General features: G+C 24.1%; 1 protein-coding gene across 1 annotated transcript in view; it reads left to right on the top strand.

Moving 5' to 3' along the window:
- Positions 1 to 7,936: 7,936 nt before the first annotated feature.
- Positions 7,937 to 25,597, top strand: part of LOC126901278 (TATA element modulatory factor-like) — a 44,206-nt gene continuing 26,545 nt past the window's right edge. Inside the window, exons 1-19 of the mRNA XM_050677666.1 lie at positions 7,937 to 8,425; positions 10,186 to 10,537; positions 10,678 to 10,828; positions 11,118 to 11,313; positions 11,698 to 11,785; positions 13,135 to 13,319; positions 13,386 to 13,414; positions 14,197 to 14,300; positions 15,501 to 15,621; positions 17,926 to 18,098; positions 18,243 to 18,434; positions 18,499 to 18,687; positions 19,184 to 19,383; positions 19,439 to 19,631; positions 19,704 to 19,845; positions 19,914 to 20,021; positions 21,131 to 21,257; positions 21,315 to 21,550; positions 22,151 to 22,172. Of these exons, the coding sequence (XP_050533623.1) occupies positions 8,170 to 8,425; positions 10,186 to 10,537; positions 10,678 to 10,828; positions 11,118 to 11,313; positions 11,698 to 11,785; positions 13,135 to 13,319; positions 13,386 to 13,414; positions 14,197 to 14,300; positions 15,501 to 15,621; positions 17,926 to 18,098; positions 18,243 to 18,434; positions 18,499 to 18,687; positions 19,184 to 19,383; positions 19,439 to 19,631; positions 19,704 to 19,845; positions 19,914 to 20,021; positions 21,131 to 21,257; positions 21,315 to 21,550; positions 22,151 to 22,172 (3,064 nt within the window). The 5' untranslated portion in view covers positions 7,937 to 8,169. The remainder of the gene's footprint in view (positions 8,426 to 10,185; positions 10,538 to 10,677; positions 10,829 to 11,117; positions 11,314 to 11,697; positions 11,786 to 13,134; positions 13,320 to 13,385; positions 13,415 to 14,196; positions 14,301 to 15,500; positions 15,622 to 17,925; positions 18,099 to 18,242; positions 18,435 to 18,498; positions 18,688 to 19,183; positions 19,384 to 19,438; positions 19,632 to 19,703; positions 19,846 to 19,913; positions 20,022 to 21,130; positions 21,258 to 21,314; positions 21,551 to 22,150; positions 22,173 to 25,597) is intronic.

The following is a 25,597-nucleotide window of genomic DNA, read 5'->3' as shown; positions in this document are numbered from 1 at the left end:
TTATATTTTTATAATGGTGCTTCTCCCAAAAAAATTATAGTGAAATTTTTTTTTTTAATTGCTTTATAAGTTTATTAAGGGCTAGTGTCCTCCTCCAAAGGAGGTTTGTTAATCGTTGATATTCCAGAACGGGTGATTAATTCTTCGCCGGAGAGACGGATGGCGACTACAATAATTGTAATTATTACAGAACTGATTTGCTCGCTCAGCAAATAAAGCCGTGACCGAGTTCGAATCAAGTTTTGAATCTGAAGCAGAGCGCGTCAAGCACTGTCGCGTTATCTATACAGCCACACCGTTATAGTGAAAATATTCAGACTAATATTATAAAAATAATTCAATCGATATTAATTTTCCTAGTTAAATATTATTATTACTAAACTAATGTTATTATCTTATTATCTTATTATCTTTATTAAGTTATTATATTTGTGGGGTTCTTTACATTTTGTTTTAGAAAATTGTTACATTGATATTAAAAATTATGTCAAATAATTTTATAATTAGTTTTTAACTAGTGTGACGGAAGCAGCTTTAAGCAAAATACTAGACATTAATTTATTATACGTTCATAGCTTCTCTACGATAATTTATTTATATAGAATATTTGTATTTAGCAAACGATTCATTTAATACATATAGACAATTAACTCTTTCAAAAATGTTATACGAATCTAATTTACATTGAATTTCTGAATTACATAATTGAATGAACCTCATATCTCTAGTGTTTGAGAGACGCGTGGTACCAATTTGACAATAGGTCACTACGCNACCTCATATCTCTAGTGTTTGAGAGACGCGTGGTACCAATTTGACAATAGGTTGTAAGAATAGAAATAGCTTGTTGAGCTTGTTCAAATTTTCAAGTCGTTTTTCTCCATCTAAGTGGAGTGTAAAAATTCAAAATAAGTTTAACTATATAATCAATTTAGATTAGATTCGTATAACGGTTTTAAAAATCGGTAATCTCATCACCGTTACCTTCCTTTGTCTATTATATTATTATTATGTTTGGATCTGGGGGTTATACGCATTAGGGAAATACTTATCAGGAGTTTAATTGTATGGATTAGTTTATCATGGATCAATACAGATATTGATTCATGATAAATACTTTCTGACAGAACAGGATTGGTATTTTAAAGATTATTATTTAAAAGGAATCAAAAATGATAGGAACGGTATTTTTCAGAACCTTATTACTTCAAGAAATATCCTCGGGAACAGTATTTTAAAGACTAATATTTCAGAGGAAAATATTTTTTAAGAAATTATTTTGGAGAAACTATATCTCCCTAATACTTATTTTTGGTTTTCCCTGCAATAACTATAACAAGTATTAACTATACTACAAGTAAAGACAATTACCACAATTGCAAAAAATAAAATCGACTTTCTTTTTTATTTAATCAGTATTAATTTAGTTTAACAAAGTTAAAACTTTGTGTAATATTATTAGGTATCAAAAAGTGGTCGTACTTCAACCCCGGCGGACACAAATTTCTAGTTACGCCTATGTATTAAAAAAAATTCATTATTTGTTTTTTTTAAGAATACAAACAAAGATGACTAAATTTTATAGTTCAGTTTTTATCAATTATTAAAAGTTTAAAAAGTTGTTTAGAAAATCATTTTATATTTTCTACAGTCCCCAAATAATGTTTATTCGTAGTTTAAACAGAAATTAAATAAATAATTTTTAAAAATAAGTACTTTTATTGTTAACAATTAAAGTGACTATACTATAATAGATTCAGACAGGACCTATAATATGTCTCCTAAATTAGTAATGACTTATGTATGATAAAGTGTTATTCATAAATTCTGATTTTAACTGTCGAAATATCATTTAATTTAAAATTTTTCTTTGGCTCCTTCGCTTAATTAATGCAAAACACATTGTTCGCATTAAGATCATTTAAAAAAAACGGTAGCACAGTGGGGTCGAGGCACAGTATAGACGTGGCATAGATGAGATAAGTATAGATGATATCTGACAGTGATTAAAATCACTATCATAAGAAACGCTTCGATGCAAATCTGTAGATAGTGTTTCATTTAGAGAAATTGGTGGATTATTCCAAAAGGAACATCAACTCTTATTTCTTTAATTATATCCTGATTAGCAGTTCTTTGATTTTAAAATATAATATATGAATAAATACTAACTAATTATAAAAACTAATTATAGTTTTTAAATTCAGTATGAAATTGTGAGGCCAGCTATGATCTATAAAAAGCAACCGTAATATGAAAAAAATGGAATATAAATTTTAGTACTCACATTAAATGTAATGTAACTCGAAAAATGTTTGTTTAAATGAAAAAATATAAGATAATTTTTTTGTTTATAATTGTCTTTTAAACAACTTTTGTACGAAACTTTTTTTTGTAAGTTAAATATTTTTTGAGAAAATTAAAAAAGCTCATATTTTTGAACTTTTGCGAGGCTGTAAAAAAAAGCTCAATTTCAATCAATGAAGACTATTAGTATGTCATTATACATATTTTAATTCAACTATTAATAAAACAAAATTTGGTTGGGAATTTTTTAAGAAATTTTTCCTTTGTTGACTGGCCTAGATGTCAATTTTAAATTTGTAATTGAGCTAAAAGTTATGGTAATATATTCAATTTTTTTTGCTATAAACTTTCATAAATCTTTATCAAAAATTGTTCATAAATTTTAAAGAACCAAAAAAATAGGTTAAAAATGAAAATTTGGATTGATCATTTTTAACATATTAAAAATCAAATCAGTAATAAATTGAAAACAATTCTTTTTTTCTTTTAATTATTTTTATATGTAATTAGTAATAATATAAAAAAAATAAAGAACTGATAGATAAAGTCTAATTGCAGATTTGAAAACAACGCGAAACTTTGATTTAAAAAAGTATATTTTTGTTTCTGATGAAAGTTCCTTGAAGTACAGTGCATTCATTTATAGTAACAAACAGTTTTTATTGAAAATTATTGTATTAAGCCCTTTAAATTTTTATACACGTAAAAATAAAGCAAAATACAACTTCTTTATTATTTTTATAATTTCTCCGTTTAAATTACAATATTAAATTATTGAATATCAATTTCATACTAAATTTAATAATTATAATTAGTATTTATTCATATATTATATTTTAAAATCAAAGAACTACTAATCAGGATATAATTAAAGAAATAAGAGTTGATGTTGCTTTTAGAATAATCCACCAATTGCCTAATTAAAACAAAGAAAAAAAAATTGGTTGAGAATTTTTTCTGCTATTCTCCAAAATTAATCCTTCGTTGACTAGAATGAATCATTAAATAGAAAATTTTATGAGAATTAAAACTATGCTATTTTTAAGACTAATATGCAGTCAGGAAATTTTATAATTACTATTTACAGTATATTTATCAGAAAAACTCATTATTTTTTTGTATTTTTATCGTAATAGAACACCTAAATAGAAATCATAGTAATCATTTCTAAGTAATTTTTAGTATTTAAAAAGATTCTACAATTGAAATATCCAGAACTGAATTAATTTTAATGATTTACTTTAGCTAAAAAAAAAGAAAGTTATAATTTTGAATCCCACTTGTGGGCAGGTAAAGAGTTAGATTTATAAAAAAAACAAATGATAAGTAAAGACATGCATCTAAATAAAAAAAAAATTATACTGATTTGGTCATTTTTGTTAAAGTTATAACAGTTAACAAAGTTATAAGTTTTATACACTGGACTACAAGGAACTTTCATCAGAAACAAAAATATACTATTCAAAATCAACTTTTCGCAATGTTTTCAAATGTGCAATTAGACTTTTTCTATCACTTCTATGTTTTAATATTATTAAAAAATAGTATTTGCATATAAAAAAATTTGTAGATAATATTTAATTTTAACAAATTAATGAATTTTTTGTCACTTATGAATAAATATACTGGACTACAAGAAACATTCATCAGTATCAAAAATATACTTTTTTAAATCAACTTTTCGCGCCGTTTTCAAATCTAAAATTAGACTTTTTCTATCACTTCTAATTTTTGATATTATTACTAACTAGTAAAAAATGAGTATTTACATATAAAAAATAGAACGTATAATACAATTTGATTATATTTGTAAAAATCAATTGTTAATTCAGGAGAAAAAACAATCATTTTTTTTAGAAATGATTTATATAGCAACATGTTACAAAAAAAAATTGTAATATGATAGTCTAGTAGTAGCACACACAAATAGAGTAAAAAAATTATTAAATTACAAAGTAAAATGATTTAATTTTGTAGTTGAAACCTATCATATCAAACTTGATTCGTCAATAAATACTTTGAAACATTAGAAATTAATGATTTTAATTGTTTGTATGGAGGAAATGGAATAACTAACTGTTTAATTGATAAATTAAAATTTTTTTTCAATTTTTGAGGGTAATATCTTCAACCTAGATACGAATTGTAGTCATTTGACGTATCGTTGAAAAAAATAAATAAAAAATTTGTTACTTATGAATAAATACACTGGACTACAAGAAACTTTCATCAGAAGCAAAAATTTACTTTTCTAAATCAACTTCTCGCGTTGTTTTCAAATCTGCAATTAGACTTTTTCTATCAGTTATACATTTTTATATTATACTAATTACATATGAAATAATAATTAAAAAAAAAAAAAATTTTTTTTCAAATTATTACTGATTTGATTTTTAATATGTTAAAAATATGCAGTCAGGAAATTTTATAATTACTATTTATAGTAAATTTATCAGAGTAACTCAATATTTTTTTGCATTTTTATCGTAATAGATAACTTAAATAGAAATAATAGTAATCATTTCGTAGTATCTTTTGGTGTTTAAGAAGATACTACAATTAAAATATGAACTGAATTAATTTTAATGTTTTACTTTAACTAAAATAACCAATAAATAAATACGAATTGTAGTAATTTGACGTATTGTTGAAAAAAGTAGGTCAAGTTAGAGCAGAGAAAATAAATGATAGTCACAAAAAAATATCTTCTCAGCTTTGCATCGAAGCGAAAACTTAAAATATAGTAAAATAATTTTAATACGAATAAGAAATTTCTTCTTGCAAGGGGCGACTAAAGTGATGGGATCCTTGATCTTTATTGAAGTTATTGAATCTAAATGTGATAAAAATCAAACGAGTTAAAAATTTATACTAACTTAAAAAGAATTAAGAAAAAATGCAAAAAATTCATTGCCATACGCGGGTTGGAACCTCGTACCCCAAGCGTGTAAAACATAAATTTTACCAACTCGGCAACCGTACGTCGCTACCGTCGGGTGAAAAAATAGGCTATTTAAGCTAGTTCAAATTTCAAAGTTATTTTTCTCGACTTAAAAGAAGCAAACAAATTTAAATAAGTTTAACTTTCTATGCTATATTAATTTTTTATTTATATAATATTTATGAAAATCTGTAGTCCCCTTGTCAGGTATTTTAAAATAAAATAAAATACAAAACCCAGAATTTTAACACAAAAATAGCAAATTTTTGAATACGGTAGTCATTTTTACCGTGAAGACAAATCCAGAGGTCACATTTTTTTTTTTAAATTAAAGTATATTATATAAGCTTTAATTTAAGATATATATAAAAGTGTCAGTATTTCCGGAATACTTTCAAAAATTAAATTGAAAATATCATAGTAACAATACGCATGATTAAAGTTTTGACCCCCCTTGTTAAAGGGGTATGATCCGATTTACAAAAAAAGCGTGTAGATGAAAGGAGTATATAAATATTTATTATAAAAAAATAATAATATTGATCCATACATTTTTCCAAAAGTTATATAAAATATAAATTAAATAATATAACATATAAAATCGAGATTTTTTTCACGGAAATCGTACGTTTTTCTTTAACTTTGATGTCCGTTTTCACCACGAAGACAAGTCCAGAGGTCAAATTTTTTTTTTTCAAATTAAAGTATATTACATAAGCTTTAATTTAAGATATATATAAAAGTGTCAGTCTTTCCGGAACATTTTCAAAAGTTAAGTTGAAAAAGTTCTACTTTCTATACGCATTTTAAAAGGTTTGCACCCCCCCTGTATAAAGGGAAATGGTCCGATTTTAAAAAAAAGTATGTCGAATGAAAGAAGTATATATAAAGTATTTATCATTAAAGAATAAAGTTGATTCATGCATTTTTTAAAAAGTTATAGCAACATAATGTTAAAAAATGTAAAATATAATATCAAGAATTTTTTCACAAAAATAGCATATTTTTGCATACGGTAGTCATTTTCACCATGAAGACAAGTCCAGAGGTCAAATTTTTTTTTTTCAAATTAAAGTATATTACATTAGCTTTAATTTAAGGTATATATAAAATTGTCAGTCTTTCCGGAACATTTTCAAAAGTTAAGTTGAAAAAGTTAATTTTTTGTAAAAAAGTTACCATTTTGAAACCCCATCCTTTGGGCTGTTAAAGGGTCAAATGTTCACAAAAATATATAAAATGATAGGTAATTATCTAAGGTATCTATAAAAAAAAAAATTATATTGATTCGGTCATTTTTAAAAAAGTTATGGCAATTTTAAGTAAAAAAAATTGAAAAAATATCGAAAATTAGCGATTTTTAAATTTGTAATTTTTTGGGGGATTTCCCCCGTTTACGGGGAACGAGGGAATTTTTTTCAATTTTTGAGGGTAATGTCTTCGACTAGATACGATTTGTGATCTTTTGACATATTGTTCATCAAAATCGGTCCAGCGAGAGCTGAGATTGAGCGTTCACAGACACAAAAAAAAAAATAAAAAATAAAAAAAAATTAAAACACATCATAGTAAAATTAATACCTTCTCAGCTTCGCATCGAAGCTAAAATTGTATCAAACATATATTATATTTGTTATGCTCAATTTAAATAAATTATTAATTTGTTTTATTTAATTTTTTTTCATAGAAATAAAATTATTTAGAACTATCTTCAAAGTAACATTGAAAATTGTTTTTTATTTAGGAGATCCTTGAACAATTTTTTTTATGTTCAGGAGTAGTTCATGAAAAAGGTTGGCGAACAGTTTCCCAGCTAAAGATATCATATCAGTTCATTATAAAAATGTTAGTCCTTTATAGTGAACTAAAATTATTAGTCCACTATAATGAACTGAATTTATAATTACTAATAGTTAATAAAGTGAAAAATAGTTAAATGGGAAGCAGCATATCCTAATGGTCCGTAATTCATATTTTAAAATACGATACTGAGCATAGCTGTGGTGTAATAATATAATATATATTTTTTTGTGTACCTACACTTAAATATTTAGATCCTATCTATGTCCGAATTTATTTGTGTTGAAGCAGAAGGGTAAAACACTCCCATTCGCTAATTATTAAATTAGTAAGTAATTTACAAGGTGATCCCTAAATTTTAATTTTATTTATATGAATTATAATTTATAATTAAAATTTTTATAGTAATATATTATAGTATTTTACAATGATAATCCTAGTGATTATAACTCGGGAAAAGTAATTTTCTTGGTAATGTTATCCTTGATGATATATTCCGTTATATAATACACGAAAATAATTTTTTAAAGAAATGTTTTCCTTAATAATATATTCTATATTTATATGTTATACTTTTCCTAAAGAATATTTTTTACGGTAATATATTCTATCATAAGTAAATTTCGAAGTAATACTGTCCCACATAATCTCATCCCTCTAAAGTACGTTTCCTATTTTTGTTCCTATCAATATTTCTGTAATGATAAATATTTTACCAAAAATAAAATCATTCCTATAAAATATATTCCTGATTTGTAAGTGTCTGTCTAAATACATTATTCAATTCTTCAAGTTGATATTCTGGTCTATTATCATTTTTAATGATAACAAAATAATTTTTATCTCCAACTAAAGTGAAATTAACACATCACTAGAAAATTATTAGCTCAATTTATATGAAAAAATACCAAAAATTTAATTCTAAATAATATTATTTCTCAATATTTCAATATATTTCTCTACTTTTTTACCTGAATATTAATACATAGGTTTTAATGTTTTTTCATAGTTTTTAAATTTTTTGGTATAATTTGTAGTATAATTAATTTAAAATGTACAACTTTAACAATTGTTTAATTTTTTTATTGATACAATTATAGTATTGACAGTATTAATTCATAATGAGTTGGTTTAATCAGTTCGATGCATCAGGATTTGCAAATTTAGCAAAAACTGCTTTAAAAGAAGCACAAAAGACTATTGATAAAGCATTGGATATCAAAGAAGAAGATGAAGAAGTATCTGAAGAAGAAGCATCAAAAGTTTTATTCGAAAAAGATTCTCACCAAAATATATCCAAATTGAGTTCGAGTTTATGGAGCTCATTTACAAGTTCAGTGTTTGAAAACGAATGTGATCCATTAGATAAACAAAATGGTAAATAGACATTTTTTTTTAAATGTAATATTTAAAGTATTTATACAATTAATTTTCAAAACAATTGCAATTCAGCACCTACATGATTTTTTTTTTTAATTAATTTGTTTTTCATGATAATTACGAATATCTAAAAATAAAGTGTTGGTCAAGAATAGTTAAAAAGTTTGCATATTAGGCTATACAATTCTCTAAAATAATGTTGTTTTGTCAACAATTAATAAAAGAAAAGTGCTCAAATAGAAAGTACCTACAATTAAGATTGTAAATTTGGAGATCTCTATCTTGTCAATTTTGTATTCAAGTTAAATTTTTCATAATAATATGCATTTAGCAAACAAATATTATATAATATTACATATTCTTAAATTAAAGAGTCACTTATAGTTCTGGTTCTAGTGAACCAACTCGAGTATATTTAACTGAGAAGGTTGGGTTTTTTCTTTATCTGTTACCACTTTTTCTCAGCTCTCACTTAACCAATTTTGTTCAATGATACGTCAAAAGATCACAAATCGTATTTATAAATAACAAACAATTTTTTTTATTAACTATTGCATCAAGACCTTTAAATTTTATATATGTTTGCCATAAAAATAATAACTACTTTATAATTTTTTATAATTTCTCTGTAAAAATTACAATACTAAATTATTAAATATTAACTTCATACTATATTTAATTTTTATAATAAATATTTATACATATATTACACTTATAAATCATAAATATTGTAATCAAGATATAAATAAGGAAATAGAAGTTTATTTTGCTTTTGGAAGCTTTAGGAGATCATGTTGCTTTTGGAATAATCCTTCAATTTTTTAAAATAAAACACTATGTACAGATTTGCATCGAAGCATTTTTGATGAATCACTGTCAGATTAAATCTATACTGGTCCCAACTATGCCATGTCCTCACTGTGCCGCGACCCTACTGTGTTGGGTTTTTTTTAAATTGTCAGCTATTAATTACTTTTTATAATCATCCCTCATAATTTATAAGTATGTTATTTTTACATATTTAACTAGGATATAAAATAGAAAATGGTCTAATTAAAATAATGACTATTCAACAACAACTTTTGGACCAATCATTTGGAAGTCATTAGTATTTTAAAATAATGTCTGGAGTTAAAATGTAGTTGTTGCTAATTTTATTATTAATAATAAAAATCATTCTACTTATATTAAAAGTGATTTTTTTAAAATTTAGAATGTGAATACTTCCTAAATATTATATTTGATAGTAGGAGGAACATTCTTGAAAAGTTCCTAATGACAAAAATGACTATGATCTAAGCTTCATCCTTAAACTATTATTTAAAATTTTAGGTACTAATAGTACTAATTTAAAAGTTATTATTAAAAATTTTTTTTTTTAACCTGATTTTTCTTTATTATTAAAGTCAGTTAAAAATGTATGTTATCATCAGTGATGAGATTGAAATCATTCATAATGAATGTATTCATTTTATATAAACTATACATGAACACATTCAAATTTTAGAAAATAGACTTGAAAATGAACTTAGTTCTCATTTTGTATAAACTTGGATGTTTTTCGTTTGATAATTTCAAAGTTTATTGTGTAATTAACAAACTAAAAAAAAAATTATTATTTTTCAAATAATTGCATAGTGCATGATAAATGAATCGTCTAATATTATTGTAAATAAAATGGACGTTTTTCTTTTGTTCTATGTTCTATGTTATTTTTTTATTTTTTAATGTAATTAATTAATTTATTTACTTGTTAGCTACAAATCAAAGCATGTCATTAGAATTATCCAACTCAACCATCAAAAGTGATACAATTGTTGCTAATCAACCAGTTCGATCTTCTAGTCAAACTTCAAAATCATGTGAACAATTTAATGTAATTGAAATTGATTCTGATACAAATTTAGATGTTTCTCATAGAACAGATTATACAAATTGTAACAATAGAAATCATCTTTCGATATGCTCTGATAGTGACCAAAAATTTACACTTTCTTCTGATCGTGTAGATATACTTGGATCTACTTCTGTTACTACTTCTAAGTCATCTGTAGAAATAATTACTCCTAGTTCTACTGAAATTCATGCTGTTACAACAGAATATAACAAGTAAAGAATTTTAGATTTCATTTTATATTCATTTAAATAACTAGATATAAGTAAAAATTTGTACACATTAATCAGCTAATGGCTTTTGGATTTAAGGAAATATTCACAAAAAAAAAGTATAATATTGATGTTTTAAATAGGATAAATGATAAGCAGTATTCTCCTGATAGTATTGAACCAATACCTGAATTAATTGAAGATGAAGACAGTCTAACTTGTTCTACTTCAGATAATTTAACATGCATACCTAATGAAGACATTCCAGTACAAAATAATTCTGAAACATCAGTGGTAAAATTAACTGCATCATCTACGAATGTCTCTCTTGCTGATTTGACTTTACTCTATAAAATAAGATTTATAAAGTAGTATATTCACTGGTGGATCTTACATTATTTTCTTTTTCGCTATAGTAGACAAAAAAATCATTCTTTAGAAAAGAGTGATGATAAAGGCGTGTGCCCCTTATATTATCTTTTTCTAATCAAAAGTCTTTTACCCACCTTAGAGAAAGATAAATAAATGCTAAATCCGTCAAATATATTATTAATAAATTATTTAAAATAAAATTTTTTTTTAGAATTCTGGTGTATTAGATATTTCGAGAGAAGAATCTATGAATCTTATTAAGCAAAATTATAGTCCTCAAACAAATATTTCCATAAAATGTCATGAAGACTTTAAAAATATGCAATGTTCTTTAAATTCTAGCAATTTATCAACTGATTTTTTAAAAAAATCAAATACTACTTTAGAAAATAGTAGTTGTGATGATGGTAAGTATTAAATTAAATCAAATATAAGGGATTTGTGAGATAGATCTCCCATTGACATACTCTAATTGACATTTTTGCATAAATTTCATATTTCATATATTGAAAACTTAATAAGAAGAAACCCATTTAAGTATATTCATTAGTCCACAATAATATCCTAATATAGTTAATACAAATAAAAAAGCTCTAAGATACAAAATTATTATAGTGCATACAACTTTTTTTATCATAAAAGTTTTTTATCCCCTCCTATAGTTAAATCATTTGACCGCCATTGAAATTAATATTAATAAAATCTAAATTAAAAAAAAGTTCTAGGAGAGCTTTTATAAAGTTCTAACATACTGTGTTTGTTTATTTATTATATTTTTATTATTTTATTAGAAACCATGGTGGGAAGTTTACTAGAAGAAGTAGAGAATTGTTCTGAAGATGATAATCGGGAACAGTCACCACGTGTTTCAATCGACAAGTAAATTAATAAAAATAAATTAATAAAATATTCTACATTAATTTTTAAATCAATATTTTGTGTTTTTTTAACTATAAAATTGTAAACATTTTACTACTGATGTAGATTGATACAACTAAAATGGTAATTAAGGTAAAATTTAATTTCCCCAAATTTAAACACTACCTCAAGTTGGCCCATTTCCTAGTAATTATAACTGCTATAAGTAATCAGGTACAATAGGTAAGAATGCAGCATATAATATTTTATGATTAATTTTTAATCTACACACACAATCATATATAGGTGCTCATTTAGTAATGAAACAGATCAATTTTAGTTTTAGTTGTTATAGAGGTGGGCAAGAACTGCCCATGCACTCAGACCTATAAGTACATTGTGCCCACCTCCTATCGAGTTATATATTTTTATTATCTCCTTTTTTTAGGAATAGATTTTCCCAAATGTTTAGATCTTAATGTGGCCAGGGTATCACATTCACGCATAATTTAAAATAAATCTTCCTCTTCTGTTCCACACTTCCTATACAGTGGTGATTCTGTCACTCCCATTGTGTAAAGATATTTAAGCAGATGATCGTGTCCTGTCAATAATCCAGTCAAAGTGATTATTTGATATCCATACATGTAATTAAGATCCCTCAGTAGTAGACGGGGAATCTGATAAACATTTTTGATTGTCTAGGTACCACAGATAACACCATATTTTCCTGTGTTGTTCCTATACCAATTTTTGGGTTTTACTTTGAGGTATTGCTCTTGAGTTTTACCACTGGTTCTGATCCAACATAGGTGTTTTTTGCGCCTTTCTTCGCTAGAAAGTCTGCTTTTTCATTACCAGTCACACTGCTATGTCCTGGTACCCATACTAATGTAACTTTATTGAACCTTGCTAGTGATTTTAAAGTTTTCTGGCTATGGTTAAATGTCTTCACAGCAGTTTGATTTAGGATAGTTATGTTTCTTTTCTAGAATACCAGCAGGTTTTGGGTCTCTACTAGTATTTCCATTACCTCTGCTTGGAACACAAAGGGTATTGTGCCCATCGTGATATTTATGCAAGGCTCTAATCCCCAAATGCCAGCACCTACTTTTCTTGATTTCTTGGAGTTATCTGTATAAATTACAAACCCTCCTTTTCTAGTCAGATGGTTTATATTCCATGCCCTATGTGTTAAGATCCCATCTTTATAGAGGATTTTCTTATTGTTAAAGACTATTAGTGTATTGAATTGATAATAACAAAATTATACAAGTATATAATTACCTGTTTTAATTTAATGACAAATATTTTAATTAAATATAAAAAAATTTAAATAATATTTATTATATATATTTTTTTTGAATCAGTCAATCAGACTTTGTAAAAATTGGATCAAGTGGAACTAACTCTTGCGATGAACTTGAAACATGGACTTCCTCTGATATAGAAGTTATATCAAGTCCTGCAACTAATGAAGATAGTGAAAGTAATGCATCTCATCGTCATAGTCCAGTTAAATACCATCATTATAATTTACCATCAATAATATTAGGTAACATTACTAAAATAATTAAATAGTCAATTCTGAATACGAAAAATATTTTTCATTATTTTATAGGTCATCAAGGAGTTGAAGATCTCCAAAAAGTATGAACAAAGCTATATTATAAAAGATGTACATAAATTATTGAATATTTTTATATTTAAAGTTATTGAAAATGTTTAAAATTTCATTAAATGAAAACATATATATTTGACTAGCTTATAAAATAGAAAATAATCTAATTAAGAAAATGACTGGTCAATAACAACTTTTGGACCATTATTTCAGAAATTATTAATAATTTAAAGTAATGATTGGATGTGAAAAGTGGGTGTTGCTATTTATATCTCTAGTTATTTTCAACCTGTACTTTTCGTCCCACTTAGATATAAAAAGGAGAATAACATCTAAAGTATTGATCCAGAAGTTGTTATTAACTAGTCAAAATGACTGGTCCATGTTAATAATTTCTTAATTAGATAATTTTCTATTTTATAAGTAAATTAAATATGTGTGTTACCATTTAAAAAATTTAAGTTAACCTTATATATTATAAGGGATGATCTTAAAAAGTAATTAATAGCTAATAAATCAAAAAAATATATAACTAAAAAAACCAACAAATTTTTTTTCAATATTGCATTTATTTTGAGAGTTATTGAGTAGCTTATGATAAACCGATCACCATGTATGTATAATTAGGTGGCCTATTTATCTAAGTCAAGAATGCAATGTGAATCAGTACATAGATACTGAATTTGATTTTGTTGTATTGAGCTATGCGTTTTTGCCTGTCCTTTTTGACATAGGCGTAGTTTTTAAGAGAAAATGTTATTTATAAAAACAGAATTATAATAATATATTACAAAAAAATTTTATTTTATAGAAAATTGTGGAACTAAATTCTATAGTAAAGGCTCGGGAATCCAAACTTATAGATTTAAGTAAAAAAAATGCTGAATTAGCTGCTAGTAACTCTGATATGAAAAGGTATGCTAATTAATATTCATATACATATATATACAGAGTGATACATTTAGGATATAATACTCATTTTCTCGAAAATCATTGACAAATTAAAATTTTTGTAGAAGAAAAAATTATTTGATTCAAAAAATTACAATAATATGTAGTTAATAAGAAAAGAAACATAATTTACAAACAATGTTGTTCTTATAATTTTTTTTATCTTATGAACTGTTCATTTTTTTAAATAGTTTAAAATTTGTATTAAATTATGAATGTGTTAAAAGTATAGTTGCAGCCACCGACTAGCAACCATCACTCTGAAGATGGACTCTGCAATGAGTCCGAAACGTCAGAACTCAACTGTACACATGGATATATCCTCATGCACTTCAAGCAACATTGTATTAAATTATTAATAGTCATCAATTACTTCTGCAAACAAAACATAAGAATAAATATAGAAATTTTGTTTAAAAACACTTAACTGTAACATTCTGAAACAGATGAACAGTTGATCAGATAAAGAAAATAATAAGAATAAAATTGTTTGTAAATTTTTTTCCTATTATACTACCTTAATAAAAATAGGGGTTTTCAATTAAGAAAATTAATGTAATGATTTTTCTATTCTTAAAAGGATGAAAAAAAAAAACAATTTAATTACATATTATTATTGTTTTTTGAGTCAAACAATATTTTCTTCTACAAAAATTTAACATGTTTAATAGTTTCCAAAAAAATAAATGTCTTATACTTCCTACACATATTACAGGAAAATATTTATTTATTTTGTTAATTATTTGAACTATCTTAATATTATTTTAAGTGAAATAATATTAATATATTCAGTAAAATGTAAGCAACAGTTTTATCTAAAAATGATATGTTTATCTCAATTTGACTAAACATCATTTTTTTTTGTTTAAATCTGTGGTTTGATGTAAAAAGATCAACGTCAAAAATAGTATTATTTTTTAATATTCAAATGACTGTGGTATAAAAACAATGTATGCTGACAATATGCTTAGAGTTTGAAAGAACTTGTCTTTTTTTTTTTAGAAACTAATCATATTGACAGTCAAATGATTTTTTTTGCTAAGGTCATTTGAAAATTTAAATAATAAGTGTGTTTTTACATTCGCATTTTCTGCACAAAGCAAAAGAAAAATGTTATATGTTGCAGTTAATTTATAATAACTTTTAATAACAAATTTTTTTTAGTCAATTGGATTATTTAAACTCTAGTAATTTAAATGAAGAATATACACAAAGGTTAGCAAATATGGAAAATAAATTTCAACAAGCTATTAGAGAGAAAAATCAATTGCAGAAACAACTTGAAGTAAGCTATACAGTATACAGATATGATAAGTGTAATTCAGTCCAGAAAATGATACAACTATAAAAATTACTGATCGATAACTTTTTTTGAACAAGTATTTCTGTTAAATTTCAAGTTAAAAATATTTTTCTACCTGAGTTGAGGAGCTTGGTAAAGTGATGTGTGATGATAAAACATAACATAACCTGCACCTTATCTCCAACCAGTATTTTAAAGTATTAATAACTTTTGAAATAATGCTTCAAAAGTTATTTAATTTTTAACTTTGAATTAATCTAATATTTTTAATTTTATTAAGTTATAAATTTACCTATTTTACTCTATGGTCCTCATATAAAAAGTGTGTTTAAAAAAGAATGATATAGATTTTTTTTTTAAACTTACACTACCTAAGCTTTTGGTGATCATACTAGATTATAGAGTATTAAAAATTAAATAAATAAGCCTAAATACCTAGTTAAATATTTGATACGTTTTTTGGAGACATTTAAATAAAACCTGATTTATACAGAGTGATTTTGTATCATTAACCATCCAATTACTCAAAGAATAAAAATAATTTTTTGAATTTTTTTTTTTTTTGGTTTATTCAATTATATTATCCTTGAATTATTATCTATGTAATACTTTTTAAGTTCTACCCTTGTATGCCCTGTATGAGTGGCAAATTAATTTTTTTTCAAATGGAAACACATTTTCAATTTAATAAAATGTATAAAACTTAAAAAAAGTTTTTTTTTAATAGTAAATGGTGTTTAAATTTTTAACATAATTTTATCTGTTTATTATATATAATACTTTAAAGTTCAAATTTTTGTGTTAAAATATATGTATAATATATGAGTGATTTGAAATAAACCTGAGCCCTTTTATTTACATAATAATGCACTATATGACTAATAATTATTCCTTGTACATGATAAATCAAATTTTAATTAATTATTAAAAGTTAACACAACATCAAAGGGTTCTCAAACATCTCCTATAAAAAACATGCTCAGAAGAGTTACACAAATGTAATTAAAAAATAATTATTCATATTATTTATCCTAAATAATAAACCTGATTTTTAGAGATCAATCTCATTTATTTTTTAATAATCTATGTTTATTTATATTAGTATATATATATATATATTTGCTGATGACATCAAGTTATATATGCGAGTATCTACAATTGACGATTGCCCAAAGTAACAAGCTGATTTTGAGTTCTTTTCTAAATTGCTTAGTACATTAGGATTAACACTCAATATCTCCAAATGTCATGTTTTCAAATTTCATAGGATAAAATCTCCATTAGTGTTTTCTTATAGCCTTGACACAAATAATATCCGATGTCAAACTGATTTTGTCGTGGACCTTGGTTTAACGTTAAGTTTTAACCTTGACTCTAACCCACATATTAATTATATATGCTGTAAGGCGTTTAAAGCACATGGTTTATTATTTAGACTGGCAAAGACTCAGCTAAACATTGCTTTTAAATATGTATACTGTGCTCTTGTATGATCAATACAGTATTGGTTGTGTTGTTTGGAATCCCCATGCAGTAAATAGTTTGTTGCAGATTGAGCGTGTTCAGCATAAATTTTTGCGTTTTGCTTGTTTCCTACTAAAAGTTCCATGTCCACCTCACTACTATTCTCCGATAGCCAATAAGCTAGGCCTACCTTCTCTGGATGAACAGCGATATGCTGCAGGTATCAGGTTCTTAGAAGGATTAGTTAATGGTAATGTTGAGTCCTCTGAACTTCTTTCACTAATTTATTTCAAGGTTCCACAATGTTCTACCCAAACTTATACTCCCTTTTTTATCCCGTATGCTTCCACCAATTATTTAGTGAATGAGCCATTAAGGCGTTTAATGTCTTTTGCCAATAAGGATATTCATTTCACTAATTCGTTATTTAACACTTAGTTCTAAAAATATTAAATATCTAAAATTTTTGTTACTTTGTAAGTTATTGTGGATTTTTTATTTTTTTGTACTTAAAAATTGTAGTTCTTGAATAAATTGTACATAACTATTTGAAAAAGGGCCCAGCCTGTTGAATTATATAAAATAATATATATATATATATATCATAGCAATTGTATATTAAGATGTTTTCGAATATTATAATTAAATAAAATTATACAAATTGGGGAAACAAATTGTACTGTTTTGTATTCAATCACTATATTAGATTATCGGTTTGGAGTATTAAACTATTAAATTAATTAAATTTGATTATTTAATGCTTAAATAATTTGTTAAAATCAGTTTTAATATTTTTTACTAACTTTTATAAATTTATTGTAGCAAAATAAAAATGCAGCACAGTTAAAAAATATAATTGAAGAAAAAGACTTGCTTATTAAAGAATTACGAGACGAAGGTGAAAAATTGAGTAAACAGCACCTAAATTTGAACAACATAATCAAAAAACTTAGAGCTGCTGAAAAAGAATCCCTAAAATCTCTAAATAAATACAAGTAAATTGAATAATTAATATTAACTTATTATTTATTAGTTAATAAATATTCTTTATTCAGATTTTTAATCTAATTAATGTATAAAGCCTGTATAGTTAAGTGAATATTTTATACTATTATTAATCTACACTCTTAATTGTTTAGAGATCAACAAGAAAAATTAAATCAAGAACTAGAAAGAATAAAAAAATCATTAGTTGCAAAAGAAGAAATGGAAAGAAGTCAAATTGAAGCTATTCATCAATTAACTAAAACTAATCAAAGTTTAGAAAAAGAAAATATAAGTTTACAAAGTCAAGTTGATAATCTAACTTCAACTTTAATATCTTTACAGAAGTATATTAATTAAATAATTCTTTTAAAATTATCTGTGACTTAAATAATTGTTTGATTTTTGCAGGAACATTCAAGATAAAGAAAATTTTATAGAAGAATTACAAAAAGATTCAATAGAATTTCAAGCTATGAAAGAAAATTTAGTAGATATTGAAAATAAATTAACTGAAAAAAACAAACACTGTAAACAAATAGAAGCTGTTATAACTAGTTTAAAAGCAAATTTATGTAAAATTGAAGAAAACCACCACATGTAATTTTTTTTTAACTAATTGGTTTTAGTATTAAAATAAATAAATTTTTTTTTAAAATTAAAAAACACTAAAATATTAAATTCTAATTTTTTTTAAATTAAATAGTGCAGTTTCTTAAGTACATATATCCTAAAATATTAGTTTTAAATTTCACTTTTTGACCTTTTTTAAATCAATTAATTCAAATTTAAAAAATAATACTATTCAAAAAATAAGTTTATCATTGAATTGGGTGAAAAGAAACGTAGGAGTGAATAAAGAAAAATATTAAAATATCTTTAGAGAAGAACCTTTATCTTTTGTTTTACTTATCATAATAATACATATAATATACAAAAGTTAATTAGTATTTGTATACCAATTTCTTATTAAATTTACTCTAGTGGTGATAAAAATTAAAAAAACAAGAAAATGAAAATTTTATAAATTACAGACATCTAAAAATGTATTAACTTATAGTACATTATTTTATATAATGTTAATACTTATTTTTAGAGAGATAAGTGAATTAAAAAAAGAAAACATATCATTAATTAAAAGACTAGAAGAATCCAATAGAAAACAGCAAAACTCATTACAAGAAACCATAAAAGCGACCCAACCTCTTGTCAAAGAACTTGAAGAAAAATCAAATAAATTGAAAATATTAGAAAATGATATTGAAGAACGAGAGCAATTGCATCTTAAAACAATTGGTATATATTTAAATTAATATTGAAATAATTATAATTAATTTATCACATCTGTTAGAAAACCTGAAAACAACATTAAATAATACTGAACATAAAATTTTAATGATGGATGCTAAAATTAATGAAGTCAACACATCTAGGAAAAAACTCGGAGATCAAATAGATGATCTTTTAAAAAGTGAAAAGCAGTTACAAGTTGAACATAAAAATTTAAAAGAAGAAAATGAAATTTTAAAATTAAAACTAGAAGGGTATAAAACATCAAGTTTTTAGTATAAGTGATATTGTGTTATTCTACAGACTTCATATTTATATTATTATAGTTTCAATAAGCTTGAAAATGAATTTGTGTTAACAAGAAAACAATTAGCTGAGGCTTTATTAAAAATACATAATCTTGAAAATGAAGTTAAACTTGAAAAAGAAAAATGTAACATCGAGTTTGAAAAAAGAAAAAAACTTCAGGTAAATATCTTTGTGAATTTAACTAAACACTTTTTTATTTAATATATATATATATATATATTTTTTAGAATGATATTCAAGCTCAACAAATAATTAATTCACAAGTATCTCATCACTCATCTCCTACAACTAGTGTTGGTGTACCATCATTTGAAGAATCTTCATTTTGGCCTTCTGTAAAAACTTTTCTAGTTATTTATTTTCTTCTAAGTGTGTGTGTGTGTAAATATGTATATACAAGCGATTCACAAACATATAACAAATCCCGTAAATTTTAACTAAATAATCATTTTTCTATAATTTTTCCTTTTAACAACTTTTGGATTTTTATACTGTTATTAAAATCATGTAGGTACAGCTCATTCTGGTGTATGTATACACCATCCCCTCTATGTATTAAAATGATTGTAACTTAATAAGCTATTTTAAAATTTCAAAAATATTTATTTTTTTCTATACTAAAGACAAATAAGCTGTTAGCATAGTCTAAGAATGCCAAAATTATTAAAAAAAAAAAAATTTAACAAATGACTGTTTGATCATAGGTTATTGGATTTGTCATATATTTGTGACTCATTCTTCTATGTACAGGTGTACCACTATTTTTTTATTTGTTAAAACTTAGGACTATATTATATAAAAAAAAATATTTTAAAAATTATTAGCTGTGTTTAAAAAAATTAAGGTAGCCATTTTATAAAGTAAATTATAAGAATCCTATGATTATAACTAGAGTTTAGAACTTAAAGCATTTATAAAACTTATTCGGACCATTTCCAAGACACTCAATAATATCATATAATTTTTTTTTATTCTATAAGGAATTATCTACCAATGCCCTCAAATCTAAAAACTTAATTAATATACATTGATTAGGTTTAAGAAAAACAAAAACAATTATCTATTGATAGACTCGGAATAAATAAAATAAACTTAATAAACGCATGATGGGACATCTTGTATATATATTATATAATACACATTATATTATTATTTGGCTTGTGTAAATGTAATATGCGTAATGCTCAAATATTACTTTAAGTAATGAACATATTTACATCATGAACACTACTAAAATTTAAAAAAAAATTGAAAGAGAACTTAACTTATTCCCCTATGTTAAAAAGAATATTTAATAGAATGATAAATATTTATTTTTTATTTTTTATGGGTTATAATGTGGGAAAGTTGAGCCTCTTGGTTATGGCTGAGTAAATGGTTTGTTTAATACTTTGTTATACATATGCATAAGTTTAATGAATATTTATTATATTTGTTTGTTAAGTTTGTAGAAGATGACAGAAGCTCAATTACCGAAAGAACTGTTAGTGTTTATGATTCTATGAGACCATCTTTCAGTAATACAACTACTATTTTAGAGAATTTACAAGCTCAAATAAAATTAAAAGAAGGTTAATTTTTTTTTTAGCTATTTACTTCTAATTTTTATTATTTACTTTATTTTCTAGGAGAAGCTCAACAGTTGCAATGGGAATTGTCTCGGAGGGAACACGAAAGAGATCAATTAACAACAGAATTGGCTTCTCTAACTACCAAAGTAGAAGAACAATCTTTATCTTTAGTAGAATTAGCAAATTTACAAAAGAGATATGATGCTTTATTGCAAATGTATGGTGAAAAAATCGAAGAAAGTGAAGAATTAAAGCTAGACCTTCAAGATGTGAAAGAAATGTACAAAGCTCAGGTAAATACATTTTAATTGTTTCATAGTTAATATATATTAATTTTAATTATATTTTTAATAGATTGACGATTTATTAAAAAGAAACAAAACTGGATAATTAATTTTTTTACATATGCTATCTTACAAAGTTTTATTTTTAATTTGTTTATATGCTTGAAAATTCGAAATAATTTCTATTATTTAAGTATGTCTAACATACTTCAAATGTTTATAATTTTTTTATTTATTTTCCTCTGATATTAAACATTACCAATTTATCTAGTGTTCTTGTTTGTTAAATTATTATTTTGTTTAACTGTTATATGTTGGTTATATTTCAAATGTAATAACATGAAGTTTGTCCATTAATAGAAATTTTATTTATGTATTAGATTATCATTTATTACTTTTAGATTTAAATAATATCTGTGATAATAAAATAATTTTTATTTAATTAGTTTTTGTTGCTCAAAAGGCATAGGAAATACCCTATATTCTGTTTTGAAAAATTTTCAAGATGTTCCTACAAATTAGAATCAAATACTTTGTTTGTTATAGATCATACTATATATATATTTTTTTTAAATTACTTTTAAGTAATAAAATCTCAATCTTTTTTAGTTTTTAAAATCTGAAGATCGAAGTGAGTAATAAATTAAATATAGCTATGCTTAGTTATAATTTATTTACAATAAAAATATATAATTAATTTAATTATGTTTAGTTTTTATTGTACAAAATGTAACCAGGACAAAACAAAAATTTTCAAGTGTTAAATTTCATTATTTTATTTAAATACCTTGTATGCAACTATTTTAGATTTATATTTAAAAACTAAATCAATGAGTGACAATAAGTTGTTTTTAACTCTAAACATAGCTTATAATAGTTATAACTTCAATTTTTAGCTGGATCCTTAAAATTTATAATCTAGCACAATAATTTGGCAAGTCCAATTTTTAAAAAAATATTTAATAGTTATGAATAAATAGGATTTTTCTTTGTATTTCATTGTAACAATGGATTTTTATAATTAATGGATATACTTAACAGAGAAAAATACTTCAACATTTACTATTAATAACAAATATTTCAGTATGTAGCTCAATCTGTAAAATGTCTAAAAGTAGACTTACAATGTTATTGAACAGAACTATATTATTGTATTATTTAATATATATATAAAATAATAGTATAAAATATATATATAAATATACAGAATACTTAAATGAAAGATATAAAAAACTTTTGAGTTACATTGTAATGTAATTCATAAATGATTAATGTTACTCATAAATAACTTGTGGGTTACATAAAATTTTACTTTGCAAAGTTCAAATTTATGTGCTCAATATTTATAGGAAGTTGTATGAGAATAAAATTATTTTTAAAGCGAGGGACCTCTGGTAACATTGTCTGTAATTTTTTTAATTTTGTTGGAGAGGAAATTGTTTTAAAACTCAACTTATGTCTAAGTTTAAAAATTCCAAAACCTAACTAAATTATATGAGATAATATAGTGAGAATATACCTTGGACATTTAGTGAGAACCATCTTAACGATTTCTAAAACTTCCATTAAGACCTCCTATGTTTTGTATTTTTTATATGAGTTCAGCCATACATCAACACAAGGCATTATAAAGGTATTATAGAATTTTTGTATTACTCAATTTCTATTTGGAAAAATTTATATAATCTCTCATTTTTCTAAAAATTCTCTTGATAATCCTGGATATAGAACTTGGATGAATCCCTCTAAGGTCACTATATAAAGTGCATAGTTATGGATAACTTAAAGAAATTAACTAGGTTTTAAGCAGTATATTTATTTATTTTATTTAGTTTGAATTTCTCTTACTAATTTTAGAAGAAAATAAAATGTTAAACTTGTAAAATTTTATAAGTTAACATTTTTTATTAGAATTCGAATTTTCGAAAAATAAAAATAAAACATTCAGAATTTGTGTAAGTATAATACATTTTTAATAAATGTTTATAACATACAGTTATTGCTTCCATGCAGTTATTTTTCCATAAAAACTAATATTATTCGAAACAGACAGTCAGTGGTTCTGTTTTTATTAAAACCCTTTTAAATTGATAATAGTAATTTTCACAGTCGAGTAAAAATTTAGTTTTTGGCAAAGAAATAATGTGAATTATAAAACTTATTATTAAAAAAATTAATTAATTTCAAAAACAAACACACCTCTTATAAAATAGTTAAAAATGTGACAATAATTATACATTTTACACTACAGTCTATAATAATGTTATAGTGTTTATTAAAGTAAATTTTTAATTATAAAATGACTGCTAGGATGTCACTCATTTTACAATATTTCTTTTTTCGAGGACTGGCGATATTTTTTTGTTATGTTTAAAAATGAAATTCATAAATTTTGATCCAAATACAAATACAATCTGTATTAAAGGAGGGTAAGACCTCAAATTGTTTATAATTTTGAGTCTTATTGCATTTTTCATCAATATGAATTATGGTTTTTTTAAATGTACAAAAGTGCCTCATATTAATTTTGTCACCGGACCACAAAATGTGTTAATCCATTGCTCAAGTCCTGTTTATGTATTTATTGTTTGATATTATTTTAAATTAATCTACGTTGAAATTTGAAACGAAGTTTCAATAATCAATAATTGCACAACAATGAATGTAGAGGCAATCCATGATTATTTCTATAGATAATAGTTATCAATTTCAACAAAGTTTCAAATAGAAGCATCTCGTTGAATAGAAGTTTATTTGGAAAATGATAACATTTCAAATTCGGTTTCCCCTTTAAAGTTTAAAACAAATCACGGACATTAGGATGATAACTTCTTTGCATTTTATTATAAATATTGTTATCACCTCCAAAGTAGCAAGAAAATTTTTTTAAACATTTAAAAATTATTTCAAATAAAATGTATTTTTAAAATATACCAATATTGATTATTTTTTAGAAAATATCCTTTGTATATTTTAAATTTAATTTTAAAACTTTCCCCTTTGAAAAAAACTTTTTTAAAAAAAAATAAGAGCAAAGTCGAATTAAACGTTTACATTACTATTTTGATAGGTAGGTTTTAATAAAAAGCTCTTTTTCACATTTAAGTTTTTTTTAAGGTTAATAACTTAAAACATTATAAGTAATATCATGTATTTGTAAAGAGGAGTGCTAAATTTTTTGTTATTAATTTCTACACAAGAGATTTTTTGACACTTGTTTATTATCTTTAATTCTTTGTTAAAAAATAGTCGATAATTTTACAAGAGACGGTTCGAAATCTAACTATCTATCTATCTAAAATCAAACTAAATTATTTTAAAATTTTATTATTACTTATAACCTTAGAATTTTAATTGTCTAAAAAATATTTCTAGTTTAAAATCTCCTATAATTTTTAAGAGGTTCTAATGTGAGTTTTTCACTCATCATTTTATAGCCATAACAAAACTTATATATATATAAAAAAAAACCTTACATATAACTTTTAATAATAATAAATTAAATATATAATGCAAATTTTTGTAATTGTTACTGATATGTAATAAAAGATAAATCTAGGGGCCTACACCCCTTTCTTCAAATTAAATTATAGATTGCGTTTAACTAGTAAAGGTTCTGGGGAATGCACTATGGTTTTTTTTTTATTAACATATATCCTAGAAAAATAACACTAATGTTCTAATTATATTGAAGGAATACGTTGATTTGTCAGTGTAGACCCTAAAAAAAGGGTTTTTTTGGAAAACACAGGCCATAGAGTAATACCTTTCACCCGAATTTCTTCTAAACTAAAACACTGGGTAAGGCACTGATTGCATAACATGATTATCATTATTTAAAATATAACGACTATTTTTCCGTTTACGGTCACAGTAAAATTTTGCGATTTTCGACTAAATTTCTAGATAAGAATTTCTATGACATTATTTTCCTAAGTGTGTGATATTAGTTTTTAATTTTTCAAGGAATCTACTTTTACTTTAAAAATAATTGTAAATGGTTTTACTTAATGGAGTAAGTTGATTAGTAAAGCGTAGTATGCTAAAGCGGTTATA

Source organism: Daktulosphaira vitifoliae, unplaced genomic scaffold (genome assembly GCF_025091365.1).
Source record: "Daktulosphaira vitifoliae isolate Bord-2020 unplaced genomic scaffold, ASM2509136v1 Scaffold_3, whole genome shotgun sequence".
NCBI classification, from domain to species: Eukaryota; Metazoa; Arthropoda; class Insecta; order Hemiptera; family Phylloxeridae; genus Daktulosphaira; species Daktulosphaira vitifoliae.
Note: the sequence above shows the minus strand (reverse complement) of the source record. Positions and strands in the feature narration are given on the sequence as shown.